Source organism: Telmatherina bonti (assembly GCF_933228915.1).
Source record: "Telmatherina bonti genome assembly, chromosome: 23".
Taxonomy (NCBI): domain Eukaryota; kingdom Metazoa; phylum Chordata; class Actinopteri; order Atheriniformes; family Telmatherinidae; genus Telmatherina; species Telmatherina bonti.
The window spans coordinates 6,491,363-6,509,664 of record NC_136632.1 but is presented as its reverse complement, the minus strand read 5'-3'; the positions used below and the strand labels follow the sequence as shown (position 1 = coordinate 6,509,664).

The 18,302-nt window shown below is 43.1% G+C and overlaps 2 protein-coding genes across 3 annotated transcripts in view; one reads left to right on the top strand and one right to left on the bottom strand.

Annotated features, from left to right (window-relative positions):
- The window catches only part of lhfpl3 (LHFPL tetraspan subfamily member 3), a gene marked incomplete at its 5' end in the record, with an annotated part of 50,862 nt that extends 43,850 nt beyond the window's left edge, over positions 1 to 7,012 (top strand). Inside the window, 3 exons of the mRNA XM_079263015.1 lie at positions 1,517 to 1,747; positions 3,409 to 3,454; positions 6,979 to 7,012. Coding sequence (XP_079119141.1) covers positions 1,517 to 1,747; positions 3,409 to 3,431 — 254 coding nt within the window. The 3' untranslated portion in view covers positions 3,432 to 3,454; positions 6,979 to 7,012. The remainder of the gene's footprint in view (positions 1 to 1,516; positions 1,748 to 3,408; positions 3,455 to 6,978) is intronic.
- A 3,225-nt stretch (positions 7,013 to 10,237) lies between these two features.
- kmt2e (lysine (K)-specific methyltransferase 2E) overlaps positions 10,238 to 18,302 on the bottom strand; it is a 28,223-nt gene continuing 20,158 nt past the window's right edge. Inside the window, exons 14-25 of one of the 2 annotated variants that reach the window (XM_079263572.1) lie at positions 17,270 to 17,341; positions 16,577 to 16,762; positions 16,168 to 16,494; positions 15,763 to 16,062; positions 15,424 to 15,574; positions 14,907 to 15,133; positions 14,770 to 14,826; positions 14,097 to 14,639; positions 13,742 to 14,001; positions 13,578 to 13,657; positions 13,402 to 13,481; positions 10,238 to 12,436 (exon numbers count right to left, since the gene is read on the bottom strand). In XM_079263572.1, the coding sequence (XP_079119698.1) occupies positions 11,396 to 12,436; positions 13,402 to 13,481; positions 13,578 to 13,657; positions 13,742 to 14,001; positions 14,097 to 14,639; positions 14,770 to 14,826; positions 14,907 to 15,133; positions 15,424 to 15,574; positions 15,763 to 16,062; positions 16,168 to 16,494; positions 16,577 to 16,762; positions 17,270 to 17,341 (3,324 nt within the window). In that variant the 3' untranslated portion in view covers positions 10,238 to 11,395. The remainder of the gene's footprint in view (positions 12,437 to 13,401; positions 13,482 to 13,577; positions 13,658 to 13,741; positions 14,002 to 14,096; positions 14,640 to 14,769; positions 14,827 to 14,906; positions 15,134 to 15,423; positions 15,575 to 15,762; positions 16,063 to 16,167; positions 16,495 to 16,576; positions 16,763 to 17,269; positions 17,342 to 18,302) is intronic. The other variant, XM_079263573.1, reaches the window with a different exon arrangement.

Below are 18,302 nucleotides of genomic sequence, written 5' to 3'. Positions count from 1 at the left end.
TATACTCTTGTTAAAAGTATTATTTTTTAGTTTTGTTTTAAAATTGTGATGTTAAAATGACTCAAGACGCCTTGATTGACAGCATGTACAACCACTCGTTTGCTGAGGAGCTGAATGTTTGGATAACTTTAAAGCTTTAATATCATTACAGTTACGGTTGCAAAGAAATGTAGCACAAATGTTTGTCAGTGCTTTGTTTGATTTGGGGTTTTCGGCGTTCAGAACATGCCAGAAACTTCAGGTGTTCAGGATGTGCTGCTGCAAGTCAAACGTTCTGAGCTGCTGTCATAAGATGGGGATCAGCAGGTAAAGAATAAAGTTTTATCCTGCAGAGAGGCGTCTTGAGTCATTTTAACATCACAATTTTAAAACAAAACTAAAAAAAATAATACTTTTAACAAGAGTATAGGTGGTTTTTGTCAAAATTAAGAAATATTATGGTGTTTACAGCAACTTAAATCAGGTCCCGGAACTTCATTTTACACACTTTACAACTTTCTTTCCGTTACTACGTCTCATTGGATGTCAACACATAGTGGCTGTTTTGTGGATGATTTTGTGAAAAAACTCAAAAAGACATTATTGGAGAAAGAGAAAAAGAAAAAAATGAGGCCAGAGTCAACATCAGACTGACTTTTACTGGCTGAACAGTTCTCAGAGAAGAGGCAGGGTATAAGATGGATGCTGGATTAGCTGTCATCATGGGGCATCAAAAACCAGAACTGCCGCTTTGATATCCAATGTGTTGTTTTTCAGAGACATCCTGGCTCTCAGTGTGTGAAACTGGGTGTAAAGACAGAATCTCAGACAACCTGAAGCAGCTTTTGGCAGCTTTGTCACAACTATATACGCCTACATACTGCATGGCCTGCCAGCCTCCATTTACCGCGAGTGTGAATGTGTGTGTGTGAGTGTGTTTGTGAAAACAGCTCCTGACTGACAGGAGAAGTCTTGTTAAATGACTTCCTAACCAGTCAGTCCATCATACTCAGGCATGTAGCAGATGGTTGCTTCGACACGCTGCTGTGATATGTGATGAGATCTTTCCGCCTCCTTCCTCACCTCTGAGTCCAAAACGTTGCTGTGTCCTCTGAACCTTCGTTATCTTTTCATTTAGTCGGAATTTTCTTATCGTTCATTTTTACAAGGTTTTAGATAAGTTCAGTGAAGTAGAGCTGATGAGCAGATTTATGGTAAATTCACTCAATATCGTCAACAAATCGTTTGTTTATTTTCCTCCTAAGCAGCATAAACTGGTCTGTAGCTGAGCCCAGTTTGGCTCATTAGTTCATCTGTCTTTTTACATCTTGTAGCAAACAGATACCTCTGGATGTTATTCAGAGCAAAGTGTGAGCACAAACAATCTGAATTTGCTTTAAGAGCTCAACATCTTTCATATTTGCAGAGTTAAAAATATATAAAACCCTACATAGTACAGAGTTTATGTCAAAGTTTCTATTAATAAAAATGTGTTGACAGGTGAACACTCACTCATCCGTCTCTCCTCCTGATCCAGGTACATGTCTGATCCTGGGATGCATGATCTATCCGGACGGCTGGGACAGCGACGAGGTGAAACGGATGTGTGGCGAACAGACAGACAAGTACACGCTGGGTGCCTGTTCGGTGCGTTGGGCTTACATCCTGGCCATCATGGGCATCATGGACGCCCTCATCCTCTCCTCCCTGGCCTTCGTCCTGGGCAACCGTCAGGACAGTCTGATGTCTGAGGAGCTGCTGGGAGACAGTAAGACAGGAGACAGCGCTTGCACCTGAAATCCAGGCTACTTTTACAGCAAAACAGAAGGATAAACGGTGTTAATCTAGTCAAACATTAAAGATTCACCCTACTCGCATAAAGTTAGGGACATTCAGCTCCTATGATGTCACAATGTAGCCTAAATCTACTTTAAGCCTTACACGCAAACTTGATTTGACTTTCTGAATGTCTGAATGCATGTGGAGAATTTTATCTCTAACAATGTCGACCAGAAAAAACAGCAAAAGAAGTGTCAGAAGCATGCATCATCGCGAAATGTTCTGATTTAATAATCCTCTTCATCATCCTGTCGGCATCATCAGATCGAGCCGACGCCAAACACATGACAAGTTACTGAGACATGTTTATGTTGTGGTTTACCCACCGCCTCGCTTTGGTTTGTTTTAAATGAACAGTTTGAGACGAAGGAGTTACGACTGCAGGAGTCTACATACATGTCCTACATCCGGGTGAACTTTTTATATCCAAAAATTGAGGATCCTAATCTTTCTGTAAGAATTCATCTGAGAATATTTCACTCCAGGTCAGCGGTGTCCGGCTCCAGTCATCAAGGGCTTCAACCCTGCAGGTTTTCCGTGTTTCCCTGCTCCAACACACTCAAGTTAATGAGTCATTATGCACAACTTCACAGACTGTTGGATCCATTTATTTTGAGTCAGGTGTGTTGAAGCAGGAATACATCTAAAACCTGCAGGACAGCGGCTCAAATCAAGTCAACAGCAATCTTCAGATTGTAAGGGTGATTACAAACCCAGTTCATATGATAAAATCCTGCACAACCATCATGGCATCACGTTGTAACTGCTGCAGTCGCTCACATCCACTCAACTTTGTAATGAAATTGTCTTTTACTTCATGCATGGTTCCACAAAATCAGAAAAGATTTTCATTCGCATATGTTAAACATCACCTGCTCGGCCAGCTTTTGTCTCCGTTACCTGTTGGCTTCTTTCACTGAGCTGGAAGACAATGAGGCAAGCGCGCTCTGGCCCAAACAGAAGGATTTAAAACAATGTGGAGGGTTGATGAAGAGGAGATGCTGATGAAGGAGGGCAGCAATGATGAGAGGAGAGAGAAAAGAGAGAGAGATGGGGTCTAAAAGGGGAAAAAGCATGGACAGTGAGGGTTAATTGAAGCCTGGGGATGCTGGACAGAGTCATGAATTACTAATGGCTGTTTCCTCAGCTTGCTGCCGGTCTGTCTAAACAAATCACAGGCGTCCTATCAGCCGGGACACAGTTGCTTGTTAGATTCTAAGTGACTGAAAAGAAAAAGCCATTATCAACCAAGTGACCGGAGAGGGAAGACAAGACGGGGTGGTGGATGAGAGGGGGATAGTGAGCTGAAGAAGGACTACAGAAGAGAAGGAGCAGAAGATATACATGAAATATGAAGCCAAAATTATAAATGAGGACTCGTTTTCTTAACTTAACACTCAGGAGAGAGAAAAATGACACCCGAAAATAAATAAATAAATAAATAAATAAAATGAAAGTTGGGTTTTTAACAAAGACTGTATATAAAAAGACAAAATAGTTTTTAGTCAGGAATGTGGACAGCTGAAAGTTGTGTAATACTGCCCCCTGCTGGCAGGGTGCTGACTCACCACGTGTCTCTTTCTCCCACAGAGAGTGGAAATAATGCCATTTAACTTCTGGAAGTGCACAAACACTGGTGAGTATGCTGCTGGAGAGGAGCGTGGCTTTTATAATGATGCGCTAAGATATGAATTATGTGCATTTTCTACACATAATTCTAAATGTTCAGTACAAAAAAAAGTCTATTAAAGCCAGATCTATTAGAAATGGTAAGAAAAGACAAATGTTTTGAGTATTAGGTCTTTATTTGGCTCTTTGACAAAATGTTTTTTAAAAAATTAACATTTTTTTAAGGGCATATTTACCATTCATTGGCATATAATTTTTATATGATCGTAATTATCATAATTTTATCATTATTATAAAATATGATCATGTAATATTCTGCTTGCTGCAATGTATTAGGGGCAGAAGACAAGTATCAGACTGTGCTGATCAGGATTTTGAGCAAAGTTTCAACCATAAAGTGATAAACTGTACGTATCAAATATGATACGTTGGGCTTCATAGGGTTAAGAGTCTGCTCTACTGTTTGAAAGAGATCTTTTTTCAAGTGCCATTATGAATTTTATCAAATATTTTGGGGAGAAACCTACCTGAGTTACCCCTAAAAGCAGTAAATTTGCCTAAGAATACCTTACATACCCAAACCAAGTCTTTGTTATCTTTATTTGATCATTTAACTAATGTTACTCTGTATATTCTCAATTGTTTGTTCAATATTTATACTTATTATCGTCCAAAGGAAAAGAAAAAAAGGCAATTTTTCTTTTAGATCAAACTGTAAATGGTTAAATCCGATTATTCAACCTGAAAACAATTTCAATGAATTATTATATATTATTTATGAATCACTGCATAGCCTGTAGTTCCAGGAGCTCATGCGTAGGTTCGATCCCCCTTCCCTCTAGTGTAGCTTAAAGATGGTAAAACCTAATTAAGAAATGAGATTTTACCGTCTGATTTAGTGTAAACTTTAATATTTTTGTTGTGAAGCAGCCCACAGCCACAACTTCAGACAGACTCAAGTTTAAGAGGTCCATTCTCAATTATCCTGAATAAACGGTCATTTATTATTTATTCTGAGCAAGTGAACTCAAAATATTATCTGGGGGTTGATATCTGGTTTATTTTTTACCACTGAAGAAATCTCCACTTTAATTTGTAAAAATATGATCAATTAAAGCTTTATTTCAGGGAAAATCTGCTTTAAATGCATAAAATTGTACCTTTTGACATTTTCACTTTAAATCTGATGTTTTCGCTCTAGAAATTATGGATGCATGCTGGCACTGTGAACTTCTGATGGCTACCAGTTCTGCTTTTAAGTTATCACAATACCTGGATCCAGTAGTCTGAGAAGATGTAAAAGTCTTTAGTTTAAAATAATCAACGCTGGCACCGCCATTTTTATTTTAACAGTTTTTTGGGGGGTTTTTTCAAACTAAAAAAAAAGGACTTTTAAAAGAACAAATATTGGTTACAACAAACAACAAATGACAGGGACCACTTACAAAGATTGTCTATAGTGACAGATGTCCCACTCAAACACAAGGCCAACGTTAATCCGGTGTTCCACTGGTTTAACAAACCCATCAAAATTTTCTACTTCCATACTTTAGTGACCTCGCAGGGACCTCGTGGTTGATTGGTCATCTTGTCTAGATTGTGCAGTTCACGAGAAGAAAGTCACACCCACCTTCACTGCTTACTGTATGATGGAAGAGGCTAAAACTTGATTGGTTTGCTGTTTGACAAAGAAGCCAAACCCAACAGATAAACATATACCTGTAAACTTGTGGTATGCTTTTCCAACAAGGTATGCCAAACCTACAGAACGCTTGCTCTGCCCTTTATTTATCTGACATCTTCTTTGACAAAGACTGAACTTTCTTTGATAGCTTTAAAAATCTTTCTAATGGCATATCATCGTCAGCTTTTTTTTAACCAACTTTTTATCTATTTTGTGTCATGCAAGACAACAAAAACACATATAGAACAAACACCATAAAAAAACAACAAAAAAAACATACATTCAAAGGTCCAGGATAACTAATAAAGTGTTAGATCTGCACACTAATGAAACACAACTCAAATTTGTCAACATACATCAATCATCCTAAAAGGTAGCTTTATATTAGTAGCCCCTTGAGATCAGCCACTGCTTGATTCCAAACAATGTTAGTTTCCTCATTAACATTATGTTCATGTGCAGTAGACAGCTCTAAATATGCTACATCTATAAACGTCCACCGGCGGTAAGACAGCGAATGTGGAGGTTTCCACCTCACAGCAATCACCTTCTTAGCAGCCATTAAACCGGCCAGGAAAACCTTTTCTTGTGCTTTCCGGAATTTAAGTTGGGACATATAGTTCAACAGTAAAACTACAGCTGAGAAAGGAATATTGGTGTTTAAAAGAGTGGACAGACAATTTCTTATCGCCTCCCAAAAATAAAACACAACTGGGCGCTCCCAAACTAAATGAAGAAATGTTCCAACAGAGTTTGTATGACATGAGGTACAGATTGGATCAGCTTCTTCATGTTGTAGAGTTTACAAGGCAAATCAATAATAATCCGAGTCCATTTGCTCAGAAAGTCGCTTTGTTTGAGGAGATGTGAATGCGACAAATGAATTCTGATTTGGATCAAAAAAGTGGATCAGATACAGGAAGCAGACTATAAAAAATATCACTGCATTTGGCGTAGCATTGCATTGTGGGTAAATACATAGTGACGGTTTTAAGGGTCTTCTGCCTCATCTGTTTCTGCCAGAGGTGTACGAAGTAGAAGTAGAAGTAAAAATCTAGTAGAAGTCCTGTCGTGTTTTTGGATCTACCGATGAGATTAGAACAGGTGTTTTCACTAACAGGTTGATCTACCTGCAGCAGAGCTGAGCTCATTAAATTCACCTGGTTTAGTGACTGCTTGGAAAAAGCTGCCAGACAGGACTTCACCTTTCTACTTCTACTTTCTACACCTCTGGTTTCTGCAGTATAGTCACATAAGACAAAATAAAAACCCAAAACGGTGATAGTTTAGTCTCCACGTTTAACTCCCAACTGGAGGAAAACTGGACAACTGGAGTTTTCTTCTTCACTCAGTTCTTGTTCTCTCTTTAGCTAAATACCAGTTCAGCACCACCTTTGGTGGGAATGGTGATATATTACTGTAATGGTTTGGCTTGTTTGACCAAAGTGCATCGTGAATGGGATCTCGGTTCGCATGGACCCAAAGGAGCAACATGGCTTCTTGAGAGGTATTATTAGATCCTGGTTGTTTTCAGAAGAACGTTTTGTTCCGTTCCTCACAAGTACAACTGTTCCAATGGGGCTTCCGTACCTGCTTGGTAGTTGGAAACGGTGTGGCGACCTCTTCAGGAAGAAAAGCTGAAAGCAGAACTGGGAAAGATTTACATTTCTAATGCAATTTTTTCCATGTTTTAACAATAAAACATGACACAGCACAGTTTTAACATGTAATATATAAAGTCTGAGCCAAGTTGGAGACACCTGCTCAACTAAAACAACATGACAGGCTCGATCAGGGTAATTACATATGTTAATTCATTCTGTTGTTATTTTTCTTGTTTTCTGCAGCTTACAGTCCAGAAGGGATGTTTTAGGATCCAGCTTCCATCTCCTGGTCTTACTGGTGGCTGGCGTGCAGACCTGATGTGTTGGGAATCATCAGATGGAAGTAGAAGAGGAGACCATCTAGAGGAAGGCTTACACGCTTGTGTCAGAACCTCAGATCCCGCTTGACCTCTCTCAAATCTCCCTCTGTAATATAGTGTTCATACTAAACTCCAGCTGTTCCGTTTTCACAGGACGAATTCCTCAAAAAGGCTTCGTCAAGAGTTTGCTTGCTTTGTGAATACATCATGCTTCCTGAGTGGTTCAGACTGGAATGTGAGGAAGACTGCTAGTCCACGACTTAAGAACAAAACAGACTTGTGGTGTATCCGCTGCAGGACAATGACCTGACAAACATCGCAGGTTGGCAGCTCAGATGAATTTAAATCAGAACAAATCAACCAGGACTTTAACAGACTTCATGTTAAAAGTGTCAGATTTTTCCTCCCTGCAGAGCAGCAAGGACTGAAGAAAAGTTGGCAGATGAACAACCAAACAGGGAAAAAAAATGGTTTGTCTTGTATTTAAATCTTTGATGTGATTGAATTTCTGGTAGGTAGAGATTTTTCTGTTGAGAACTGTGCAATAAAAAAAAAAAAACAAAAAAAAAAACAAAACATGAATAAAACTAAAAATTCACTACATAGGATCTATAATACGTGTAAAAGTACATGTTGATTTTGTCCTGTCTTTTGTCTTGGCTTTTAATCATATACTCTGGTCAAGCTGTTGGACAATTATTAGTAAATGCCACTGACTTTATCTTGTGATCTGACAGTATTGTGGAGAATTGAAAGGGTGTTAAAAAAAAAAAACTGAATAAGTTTAACTCCATTTTTGTATACTGTCATTTTTCACTATATCTAAAATAAAAAAAATAACAAATGGTTTACAGAAACAATAAATAAAGAAAAAATAAAGTAAATTGAAAGACATTTTTCAGTTTTTCTGGTAAACATTTGACTGAATTAAGCTAGGCTAGTTAGCCTTAGCAGCTAACACTGTTAGCTTAAGTAAAGCTAAAGCTAGCACTAAAACTGTGGGGAAAGAGCGGTGGCAGATCCAAAAACATGTAGGGGTAAGGGATAAGGGATCAGGAGGGGTTAGGAAGTCTAGATAGAGCATTTGATCGGATTAAATGTTTGGTCATCATGAAATATGTAAAGACCCCAGTTTGTCCTTTTGGCCTTTATTGGAATGAATATTCAATCTGATCAAAATGGATGGTTTCAACCTTTCCATGACCTGATCAATAGGAAAAAACAAGCATGTTTACACTCATGCTGATGGTTCATGTGATGTATGTTATTTCTGTTCATGCCTACACCACATCAACATGTGTTGATGTTGTGAGTTTCAGCAAAGATTTAAAAATGTTGTCAGAAACACAGAACTGATCGACACATTTTAGTTGGAAATGCTGAAAAAGTTAGATTATTGAGCATATTGGTGATCAGAAGACAGTGAGTTAAACATATTTAATGAAATCTGTAAAAATATTTAAGCCGTTTTTTTCTTCTTCTAAATTGATTTCACGTCTTTTAACACCTTACAATCTCATTAAAACTGTCTATTATGGAAACACATCTGTACGGATCATGCGATCCAGCACTCATGTAAAGATCAGCTGGAATCTCTGATCAGACTGATTAGTGGGTGATAAAAGTAGTATTTCTCCATCAAATTGTAGATATTGTCTTTTGTGCAGCATGACAAGATCCCTTATATGTAAATGGAGTCAAAACATGAGAACTTTGCTCCAACGGATTCCACGTAAGTCAGCACCAGATTAATGGACGTTCTGAAAAGTGACCGTCTGTCACCTATAGCAGGTATTCTGTTTCTTACACATTTAGCGTCAGCTCTGACCCGTACAAACTGACTTAACCAGGAGAAAGCTGGGCGGTTCAGGCTGTCCACTCTGTGGGTTGCTGACAAACCGTCTGCTACATGTCTGTGATGCACCATTACATGCACCCGTGTAGCGATGGCAGTCGCATGTGGTTTGATGCTGTAAATGTTTAAGATCTATTTTGGATTTTAGCTTCTATTTTAATGTCATGAGAGGCTTTTGGACTCTAGTTTTTATGGCCTTTAGATTATAATCTAAGGATGAAGGTTGGTGGGGTGCAAGGTGCTGAAGTTGGGGGCAACTACCCCCCCATTGCATACCTGTAGAACCACCCCTGGTGCTGGAGCTCATGATACTATTCCAACCAGACATTTCAACAGGGGTATGAAAGATTATGTATCTATCAGACACAAAATAAATAAAAAGTATAATCGATACGGATGCTTTTTAATGTGGCTGTCAAAATGAACACATCACTGTAAAGAGACAAATTTGGAATTAATGCATGAATTTTTGTACGGCTTTAATCCATAACGATTTTGGCGTCATCAGCAGATTTTTGGGCATTTAGGTGCTTTGTTACAACTGAACTGAATCCATAGAAAAACCACTTTATCCTCTAATTCACAAAGATTCTGACTATTTTCAAGCCTTAGATTAAAGCATCTGTATTATCAGTCTAATATCGATCGATACCGACGTTTGTATCAATTTTGCAGATACCTGTATAGATCCACTCGTTTCAAACCGGAGTGAAATTGGCAGACAACGATGAATTCCTGGTTACTTTTCACTCTTTAAAACCTTTCAAATAATATAATTAGATTATTCTTTAAATAGAAAAATCTCTGGAAAATTACCCAACTCAGATAAAATAAATATGGTAAACTGGGAAATATTGAGATGGGATGTGCATGTTAAAATCTTGCTTTTTAAGACTCCATACCAGGTTTACTGTGGGTCACCCTTTTTTTTCTGTATTTTACACGCACTACTTCATAAAGTCTAACAAACTGTGACAGTTTTAATGGATTCATCTTTAGTTCTCAAAAGAACAAAGAAATAAATAAACTTTCTTTAAGCCAGAGTGATTTTAAACGTCTTTACTAGTAGCAGCTGAAAAAAGGCAGCTGGAGTTTTAGAAATACTTTCCTTCCCTCACATTTATATAAACGCCAACACCTTTCTGATGATTTGTAAAAGCCATCCGCTCACGTCGTCTTGTTTCCAACTTAGTAGATAAATCTCTGCAGCTTTTTCCCTCCAGACTTTAAATGCTCGCCGATTTGCTCAGAAACGGACCGACAGCGGTGAACAAATCCTCCCAGGAGACAAATGTCATGACAAGTGGTATAAAACTCATTACAGTGATTTATTATAATGAACCATGAAAATAGCCAACCAGTGCAGTGTCTGTGAGTCGCTCCGCTCTGCACAAACATACACTCACACACACAAATAATAAAAAAAGACAAAGTTGAAGAGTCAATAGAGGGCCGGGGTGGGGGGTGGGGGGGGGGGGGGGGGGGATAAAAATAAAATAATGCTACAGTCACAGAAACATTCAGCTTTGAAGAGCGTTCGTATTTACAACAATATTTCAAAATGGGATGGGAGCGAATTGTACAAGCATAGAAAAGAAAAGAAGCGAATATTTACAACCTGTTTCTGGTGAAAGCTGAAGTAACCACCTATACATTGTATTACACTTTCTACAAATAACCATTGATATTCAAAAATAAACCGCTAACATCCTACTGGTAGGCGAGACCGCTCTGCCCACCTCAGAAGACTACAAGCACTTGTTCCACAAAATCTCTCACACACACACACATCGCTCATCTAAGCTGCCATTCACACTGTAACACACGCGCGCTCACGTTAACACACACATTCACACGAGTGCAGCCTCCTGCGGCAGTGAGGCGGGCTCCCCAAAAATGGGTCTTTCCTGAATCTGCAGCGGTGAACAGATATTTGTTGTTAGACAGAGGAATAAAAAAAATAATTGTGTTTTTTTTTCTCTATACAAAAAGCTTTCTCTTCGCTATAATGAGCCACTAGATTAAAACAAACGGTGTACAGAGCCGACAATGGACGAGAGAAAAGAGGGGATACGAGGAATAAGTGAGGAAAGGAAGGAGGAAGAGGCAGAAGAGGGAGATATAAGCTGGAATGTCCATTGACAAACAAAGTGCGGGGTCTTACAATGGGATTCCAAACGAGACAGAACAGTTTTCCTCTCAGTATAAAAAACAAGTGGAGGCCAGAAAGAGGGCGATGAGCACCAGGGATAGTCCATCTTCATTTTCATACAGTTTGTCCAGAAGATTATTTCAGTCCTTTTTCCTAAAATTTTCTGTCCTGTTTGTTTTTGTTGTTTTTTTTGTTTAAGTACCCTTTAAACCCCACATCAGCTGTTTCCCCCCCCCACTGGCCATGTGTTCAGGTACATAGAAAACATATCTACAGCTTATGGTACACGCCCCCCACCCCCCCCTCCAGGCTGAGTTCTCTGCTGGGTGCCGGTCAGTGCCACCCTGTGCTCAGGTACCCCGGGTTATGAAAGGGGGTTGAGGACGCAGGAGCGCCTCTGGGAGGCATCTGGGAGGCCGTGGCCTGGGCCTGGCCTTGTTGAGTCTGATGGGGAGGAGGGGGGGGCGGAGGCGGCAGTCCAGTCTGCTGAAGCGGTGGGACGTACGTAGATGGGGGCACTGAAGGGTTTGTGGCAGCACCAGGGTGCATCAACGCTGGCTGAAAGCCCCCCAAGTTCTGATAGTGGTGGGGCTGCATTGGGGCCGTGGAAGAGGGGGCGGGGGGCGGTGGAGGAGGTGGGGGTGGAGGGGTGAGAGACAAAAGGGTGCCGCAGGAGGGAGGCTGCTGCTGCTGCTGCTGGGAGCTCTGACCCTGCGGTGGAGGAGGTGGAGGAGGGGCTGTGCTCAGCATTAACTGATGCTGCTGGATGGGGGGGGGCTGCAGGTTGACGTGCAGCAGGGTGGGGCCGGGGAGTGAGTGTGGGGGTGGAGGAGGAGGTGGGGGTGGAGCGGCTGAGCTTTGATAGTGAACACTGTGGGGAAGAGTCTGCATCAGGGCTTGGGACCCGGGGGGGTAGGGCGGCGTGGCGGCAGGTTTAAACCCAGGAAACGGTCCGGCAGGTGACGGGGTCTGGGGGGGGAAATAGGCTGTGGAGACAGCTGGAGCTGGTGGAGGAGGGGGAGGCGGTGGGGGGGCACTCTGTGTGTTATACTGGGGGAAAGGGGCAGGACCAGCCTGAGCCTGGGACTGGGGGGGATTCTGAGGCTGGCTGGAGAACAGAGCCCTCTGACTGCGGTAGGGGGAGCCCTGAGGCTGACGCTTGGGAGAGTGGAGGAGGGAGGATCCAGAGTAGTGGACGGGGGAGGAGGGCAAAGGGGCGGGGGGCAGTTTTGTGGGGGTCAGGGGGGCTTGCTTGGGTCCTGCAGACTTGCTTGGCAGCTGGCTGGTCGGGTTTGGCGTTCGAGGCTGACCATCGCCGTCTTCCTCCTTCACTGGCCGACCGGAGGGCTGGGCGAGGGGGCCCGGGGAGCAGGGCTGGACAGGAGAACAGAGCAGGAGAGACGGGTCAGGCCTCCATCAGTGCAATAAACTTTATTCTCAGAGCCTCCTGGACAGACACGATGTCTCAGTATGTCTGTCATTACATTCAACTGGTCTCTAACTTGTCTGAAATCTTTACGGCGTCATCAGAGCATCGATACGCAGAACCTGAGTCTCCGGAGAAGCCGGACGCTAACGAGGAGACGCTATGCAACACCAAGGCAACGATGGAGAAGCTGCAGACTAAAATATAGACTAATAGATGGACTAAAATATAGACTAATATATGGACTAAAACATCGACTAAAATATCGTCTAAAATATTGACTAAAGTGTCGGCTATAATATCGACTAAAATATCGTCTAAAATATCGACACAACACCGTCGCCTTTCTTAAAAGTTGCAAAAAACAGATAATTGAAAAGAAAAACTTTATTTTACATCAAATTTCAGAGCGTTCCACAGCTGACAGAAAATATAAACAACTAGGTTGATCCGTTTATAAGCTGCAGCCTTAAAACTGAAGAAAGTAAAGACATTTTATTGATTCTGTGTGAAAGTAAACAAGTAGCTTTGGTTTGACAGTAAAACAATTTTTAGTGCAGTTTAGTGAAAACATCTTTAACGTTTCAACAACAAAGGACCAGATATTCATTTATAACTAGCCAGAGTTTATACGGCGGCTTCCTAATGAAAAACTAAAGGTAATGCTCAATTCAATAAACTTTATTGTCACTGCACAAGTGCAATGAAAGTGACACAGATCGCTCTCATGTTAAAACGATTTAAATAAATAATTACACACATAAATAAAACACAGAAACAATACTATAAAAAAAACAAGACTACTGATCAGATAAGACAATGCTAAAAAAGTGTGAAAAAAGTGACATTTATCTCACAGGCACTGAAAACTGCAGCTAAGGTGTTGCTATGTAAAAACAGGGTGCCGACTTACCGTGTGGGTCGGGGTCTTCTGCAGACCTGGAGACGCACATTCCCTCAGCGAAGGTGTGTCTCCACCTTCTGTCTCACCGTCTTCACAGGTAAAGAAAAAAAAAAAAAGAAGAGGAGGAACAAGATGACAAACGGGTTCAAATCACATGATTAACCGGTGTCAGTCGTTATCCTCACCTGTATCTTTGTCTTTGCTGAGCAGCAGAGCTCTGTGGTAGCTGCGCTCTCGAGCCTGCTCTACAGACGTCGATGAAGTCCTGATGAGAACATAGTAATAACATATTAATCTACGCGCTGGATTCACCGTGCATACAGTCTGGTTCAGTGTTTGCAGGACCCACCATTGACCCTCTCCTTCCTTCTCCACTTTCTCCCCAGTGAGCTCCGTCTCCTCACTGGTTTGAGGTTCCTTTACGGAGGTGGTGGTGCTGGAGGAAGCTGTGGGAGCACCAAGCAGAGGAGGGTCGCTGGAGGGCTCTAGAGCCACAGGAAATGCGTCCATTGTTAAAGGTGGCACGGTGGAAACGGGGGAGTTGCACTCAGTCTTGGAGCCACTGCGACGAGCTTCACGTTGACGCTTCCGGTACTCCAGCAGGGAAACCTGGGAAAATTCACACCTATCATGTATTCATGCACTAAAAGCAAGAAACCAGCAGGGGGCACTCTAAAGCCAAGGATCACGAGATCAAACCATACCTTTTTCTTTTGTGGGGGGTTCTGTGCTGACCCCCCTCCTTCGCTGGCACCGTCCCCGTTCAGCGAGCGAGAGAAAGCGGCTGGACCTCCCTCCTCAGAGCAGGGGTAGAAGAGCTGTCCCTGGGCTTCACTAAACGGGGGCTGCGAGCCAGCCAGCGACCCTGTCCCTGCCGCCGGCCCCACTGCAGCCCCAGCTGCAGCCTCGGCTCGAAACGGAGCTGCCAGAGGCTCCAGGGTGTGTGAGGGGGTGAGGTCCCTCAAGTTTGAGTTGACTGGAGAGAAGTTCAGACCAGCTGGTCCAGTCGGGCCTCTCTCTGGGCTTTTTATCCAGCCAGAATAAGAGGAAGCGCACGTTTCTGCAGAGGGAGCCTCAGTAGTGCATTCTGTACCACCACCGTCTGTCCTGTCCTCCCCACTGTCCGCAGACTCAACAGCTGGAGGTTGTGGACTCTCCGGAACGGACACCTTTACTTCTGCTACGAGTCCATCAGAACTGGGAGGCCTGATGCAGGGAGACGACGCTAATGAAGGAGGACGTTCGGCCTGGGAAGGGGAAAGAAAACCACGTTACGCGCCGTCACATCGTCACCACCTCTGAGGAAAGATTTATCCTTCATCTGCCACACAGAGTTTTGATTTGATCCATCATTTTCTCACTGGGATTTTCTCTCACCTCTTGCACGCTGGGCTTTCGGCTGACCTCAGGCGAGTTCTCCGCAGAAGAGTCACTCTGAGAGAACAGAAACTTGTTCACTTCTTCTTCACACAAACAGAGTTAGTTAACAAACCGTTAGAGTCTTGCCACTTTACCTCCTGAGGAGCATGAAGTGTGTGTGTTGGGGTGCTGGACGCGGGCTCTATGCTCGGTTCCTCTGACCGGGGGCGCGGTGGTGTGGTCAGTAAGATGGGCGTTGCCGGCATTTCTGATTGGTCTACACGGGTGGGCGTGGCACAAGGGGAACCGTATGGTGTCGAGCTCTCAGACATGCAGGCATCTAACGGGCTCAATCGCCGCTTTTTTAAGGGAGTGGGCAACTCTGGGGGGGGGGGGGGGGGGGGGGGGGGGGGGGAATAGACATACAAGTTAAAAATGATAGAAAAAGAAGAGGGAAAAAAAAAAGTACATTTCAAACTTTCTTAACCCTTTAATGCCCACATTTATTAACAAATATGTAAAAAATATAAAGTGGGACACAGATTTTGCTCAGTGTCTTTACCATCATTGGGTCAAGTATTTCCCTCTCACACACCCTTCTGAACTATCACTACCAGACCATCTAAGTCAGTCCTGTTAGCAGACAGAGTAATCTGGCTTCACTAACCCTACCTGGCAGTGAGCAGGTGCCATTATAAGGGAGGGGGCTGTCAGAGTCGCCGTTAACGGAGGGGCTGAGAGGGCCGTCGGCCGCCATGAGAAGGCTGGGCCGCCTGGCTGGGCTGGTGGAACCTTCCTCTTCTAGAGCCTGCTTCAACCATCGCTGCAAGAAAACCAGATTTTACAGAATTAATGTAAAACTTTCAGGTTTCTTTGATCATTTTCATCAAATTTACAGAGATTAAAACCGTTGAAACACTGCAACATTTCTCCATTTATATGAAAACAAAGCTACTGACGCACAGAACCGACCAAATCATCGCTTCATCAAACCCCGACAGGAGTGTTTACCTTCTTGCAGGAGCCGGTCGTCGGTGGCGTTTCCGGCAGCTCTCTGGAACGCCGCCTCCCAGTGGGAACTCCGGGAGTGGTGGGGCTGCGGTTTGCCAGGAATGGAGACGAGAAGCGGACGTAGTGTTTGGGGGTGCTGTAGACCTGCGGGGAGCAGGCCATGCCTGGTAACGCGTTTAGTTGTGTGGCGAGCACTTCAGGGTCGCTGCTTATTCTCAGCGGCCTCTCTGGAACTGGTTCTGGTGTCCGTACCGCACCGCGGTCCTGCTGCTTCTCTCCCACCCACTCGCTCACAAAGTGCTGTGGAAAGAAGTTTGAAGGAAATGAAAGCAGTGACTCGTCTGCCGGCCTTCAGGGTTTTAAATCAGGACTCGCTCCTTGTGGGATGATAAACTCGCTCCGAACCTTTTTCGTTTTGAAGTTCTTGCTCCCTGTGCGGTTTCTGTCGGGTGCAGGTGAGCTGCTGTGCGGGGGGCTGCTGTCCGGCGGCTGTGAGGAGATGGTCTCTGGCTCCGGTACAGTGGGCGCCTCTCCTTCAGGGGCTTCATTGGTCAGAGGTTCGATGGTTTCAGCCGGAGAGCCAGGCGTCAGGTCAGAACAGGTGCTGATGGTGCGAGCTCGCCGGCGCTGCTGGCCGATGTGAGTGCGGTTCCTGGAGAAGCTTTTCCTGTTTCTTGAGGGTTTCACCTTGGCTGGCTTCAGTCCCGGCTCCTCCTTTACTTCCAGAAGGGGCTGTAAAAGAAACGGTTGAGGTAAGTGCTGGAAAAAACAGGAAGTCCTCCCTGCAGAAACAAGCTCGCTTCTGGGCTCTCACCTGAATAACGGCTGGAGAATCTGCCATCTCTGGTGTTGCAGGAGGCTCTTCCTTAATGTCACTGCGCCCGCCGACTTCCGACTTGATGCTACCGATTCTCTCCAGGGCCTGCTCCCTGCGCTTCTCCCTCTTCTCCATCCGGGCAAAAGCTTGCAGGATGGCCTCCATCTTCCTCTCCTCTCGTGTCTGTTGGTTTGGGAGGAAGGATGAAGCACAGAGAGACATTATTAATCCTCAAAAAAGCCCCGATGTGAAGAACTGCAACGGGTTAATATGAGCTAAATGCCAGAAGCTATTCTAATGAAGTGCAGAGATGTGAACGCAGAGAAAGATGGGAAAGGTTCCCCCCCTTTGCTTTCACTACAGCAGCAACTGAAAGGGGATAGCGACAGGGAAATGTAAGGATGTGGCCACAACACCAAGAGCTTTTAACATAGTCAGATGTGTTCCTGCAGTAATCCATGCCGCAGAACGTCCCGAGCCACGGCTACCCTCCACCATCAGCCGTAACACCCCTCTGAAGACAGACTCGTATCACCAAGCTTAAAAAGACAAGTTTTTCTTTACAGGTCAGGCTGAAAAACTGGCGTCTTATAGGACAGTTAGTACGCTTCCAAGCCAGTCACCACGGCGGATTTGGTGGTTGTTGCGCTGGTAAATGGGTGAAGTTGGCCATGTATGGGTCAAATTTACCTCCTTGAGTTTCAGTCCCCTCCAGCTTGAAGCCGCCCCGACAGGAAGATGGGACTGCTCTGCTGGGTTGGCCTGAATGTTTAATAAAGAGACAGCCTAATTTAGAAGAGACATGTCCCCCTAAACAAGCCTTCACAGACACAGCTCAGGTCTGGACTAAACACAAAGCTTCTGGTGGTAGAAAGAAAAAAACAAAAACAAAACTAATTTAGACACTGTGGGTTACTGGGAAGAGTTCAAAACCCACGAGACATAACCAGAAAGCATCGTCAGTAATGCAACGACCTGGTCTGAGTGTAAAAAGAGAAAACTAACAAACACAGAGCAACAACATTCTGACACCTTTTTACCAAAACTTTGAGCTGTTCATCCAAGACGGTGGCTTATTTACAGGTTTCACAGAGGCAATATGAGACCTAATTCTGCCACACAGGTCTACAAACAGTAACAATACTAATACTAATAATAATACTAATAATGCCATATTAGATTAAGCAAAGTAATAATTAATCTCTTCTTGCTCTAGTTGTTTTTCTAGAACAACGGTTTGATGTCCAGAAAACATCTAAACAGCACTTGGAACTGATTCACGTCAAAGTACAGATATGCTCATATTTATTCATTAAAGAAGAATAAAAAAAAACACAGCTGCCTGTAAAATAAGCTGAAATTGACTAAAGTAACATAAAATAAAAATTTTATGTAGATCATTACATTATTTTCTAATTCTTGTTCAATAGAAATATTTTTTTAAAAGCAAACAAATAAGATAATTTATTACATATTCCATCAGTCATAAAGTAATATTTAGTTGAACAATCCTTTAATGTTTCCGCTCCAGTCAGGTGTTTTCTGTTCCTCTCAGTCAGACTTCTGCACCTGTTGACAGGTATTTTGTCCCGCTGTTCAACAGAAAAATGCTCTAATTTGTCCAGGACCAATTTGTTTGTTTGGTTTTTTTTTTTCCTTTCTTCAACTCAGTTAAATGAAAAAACAGTGTCTTATATTACTAAATTATATTTTTTATAAATTT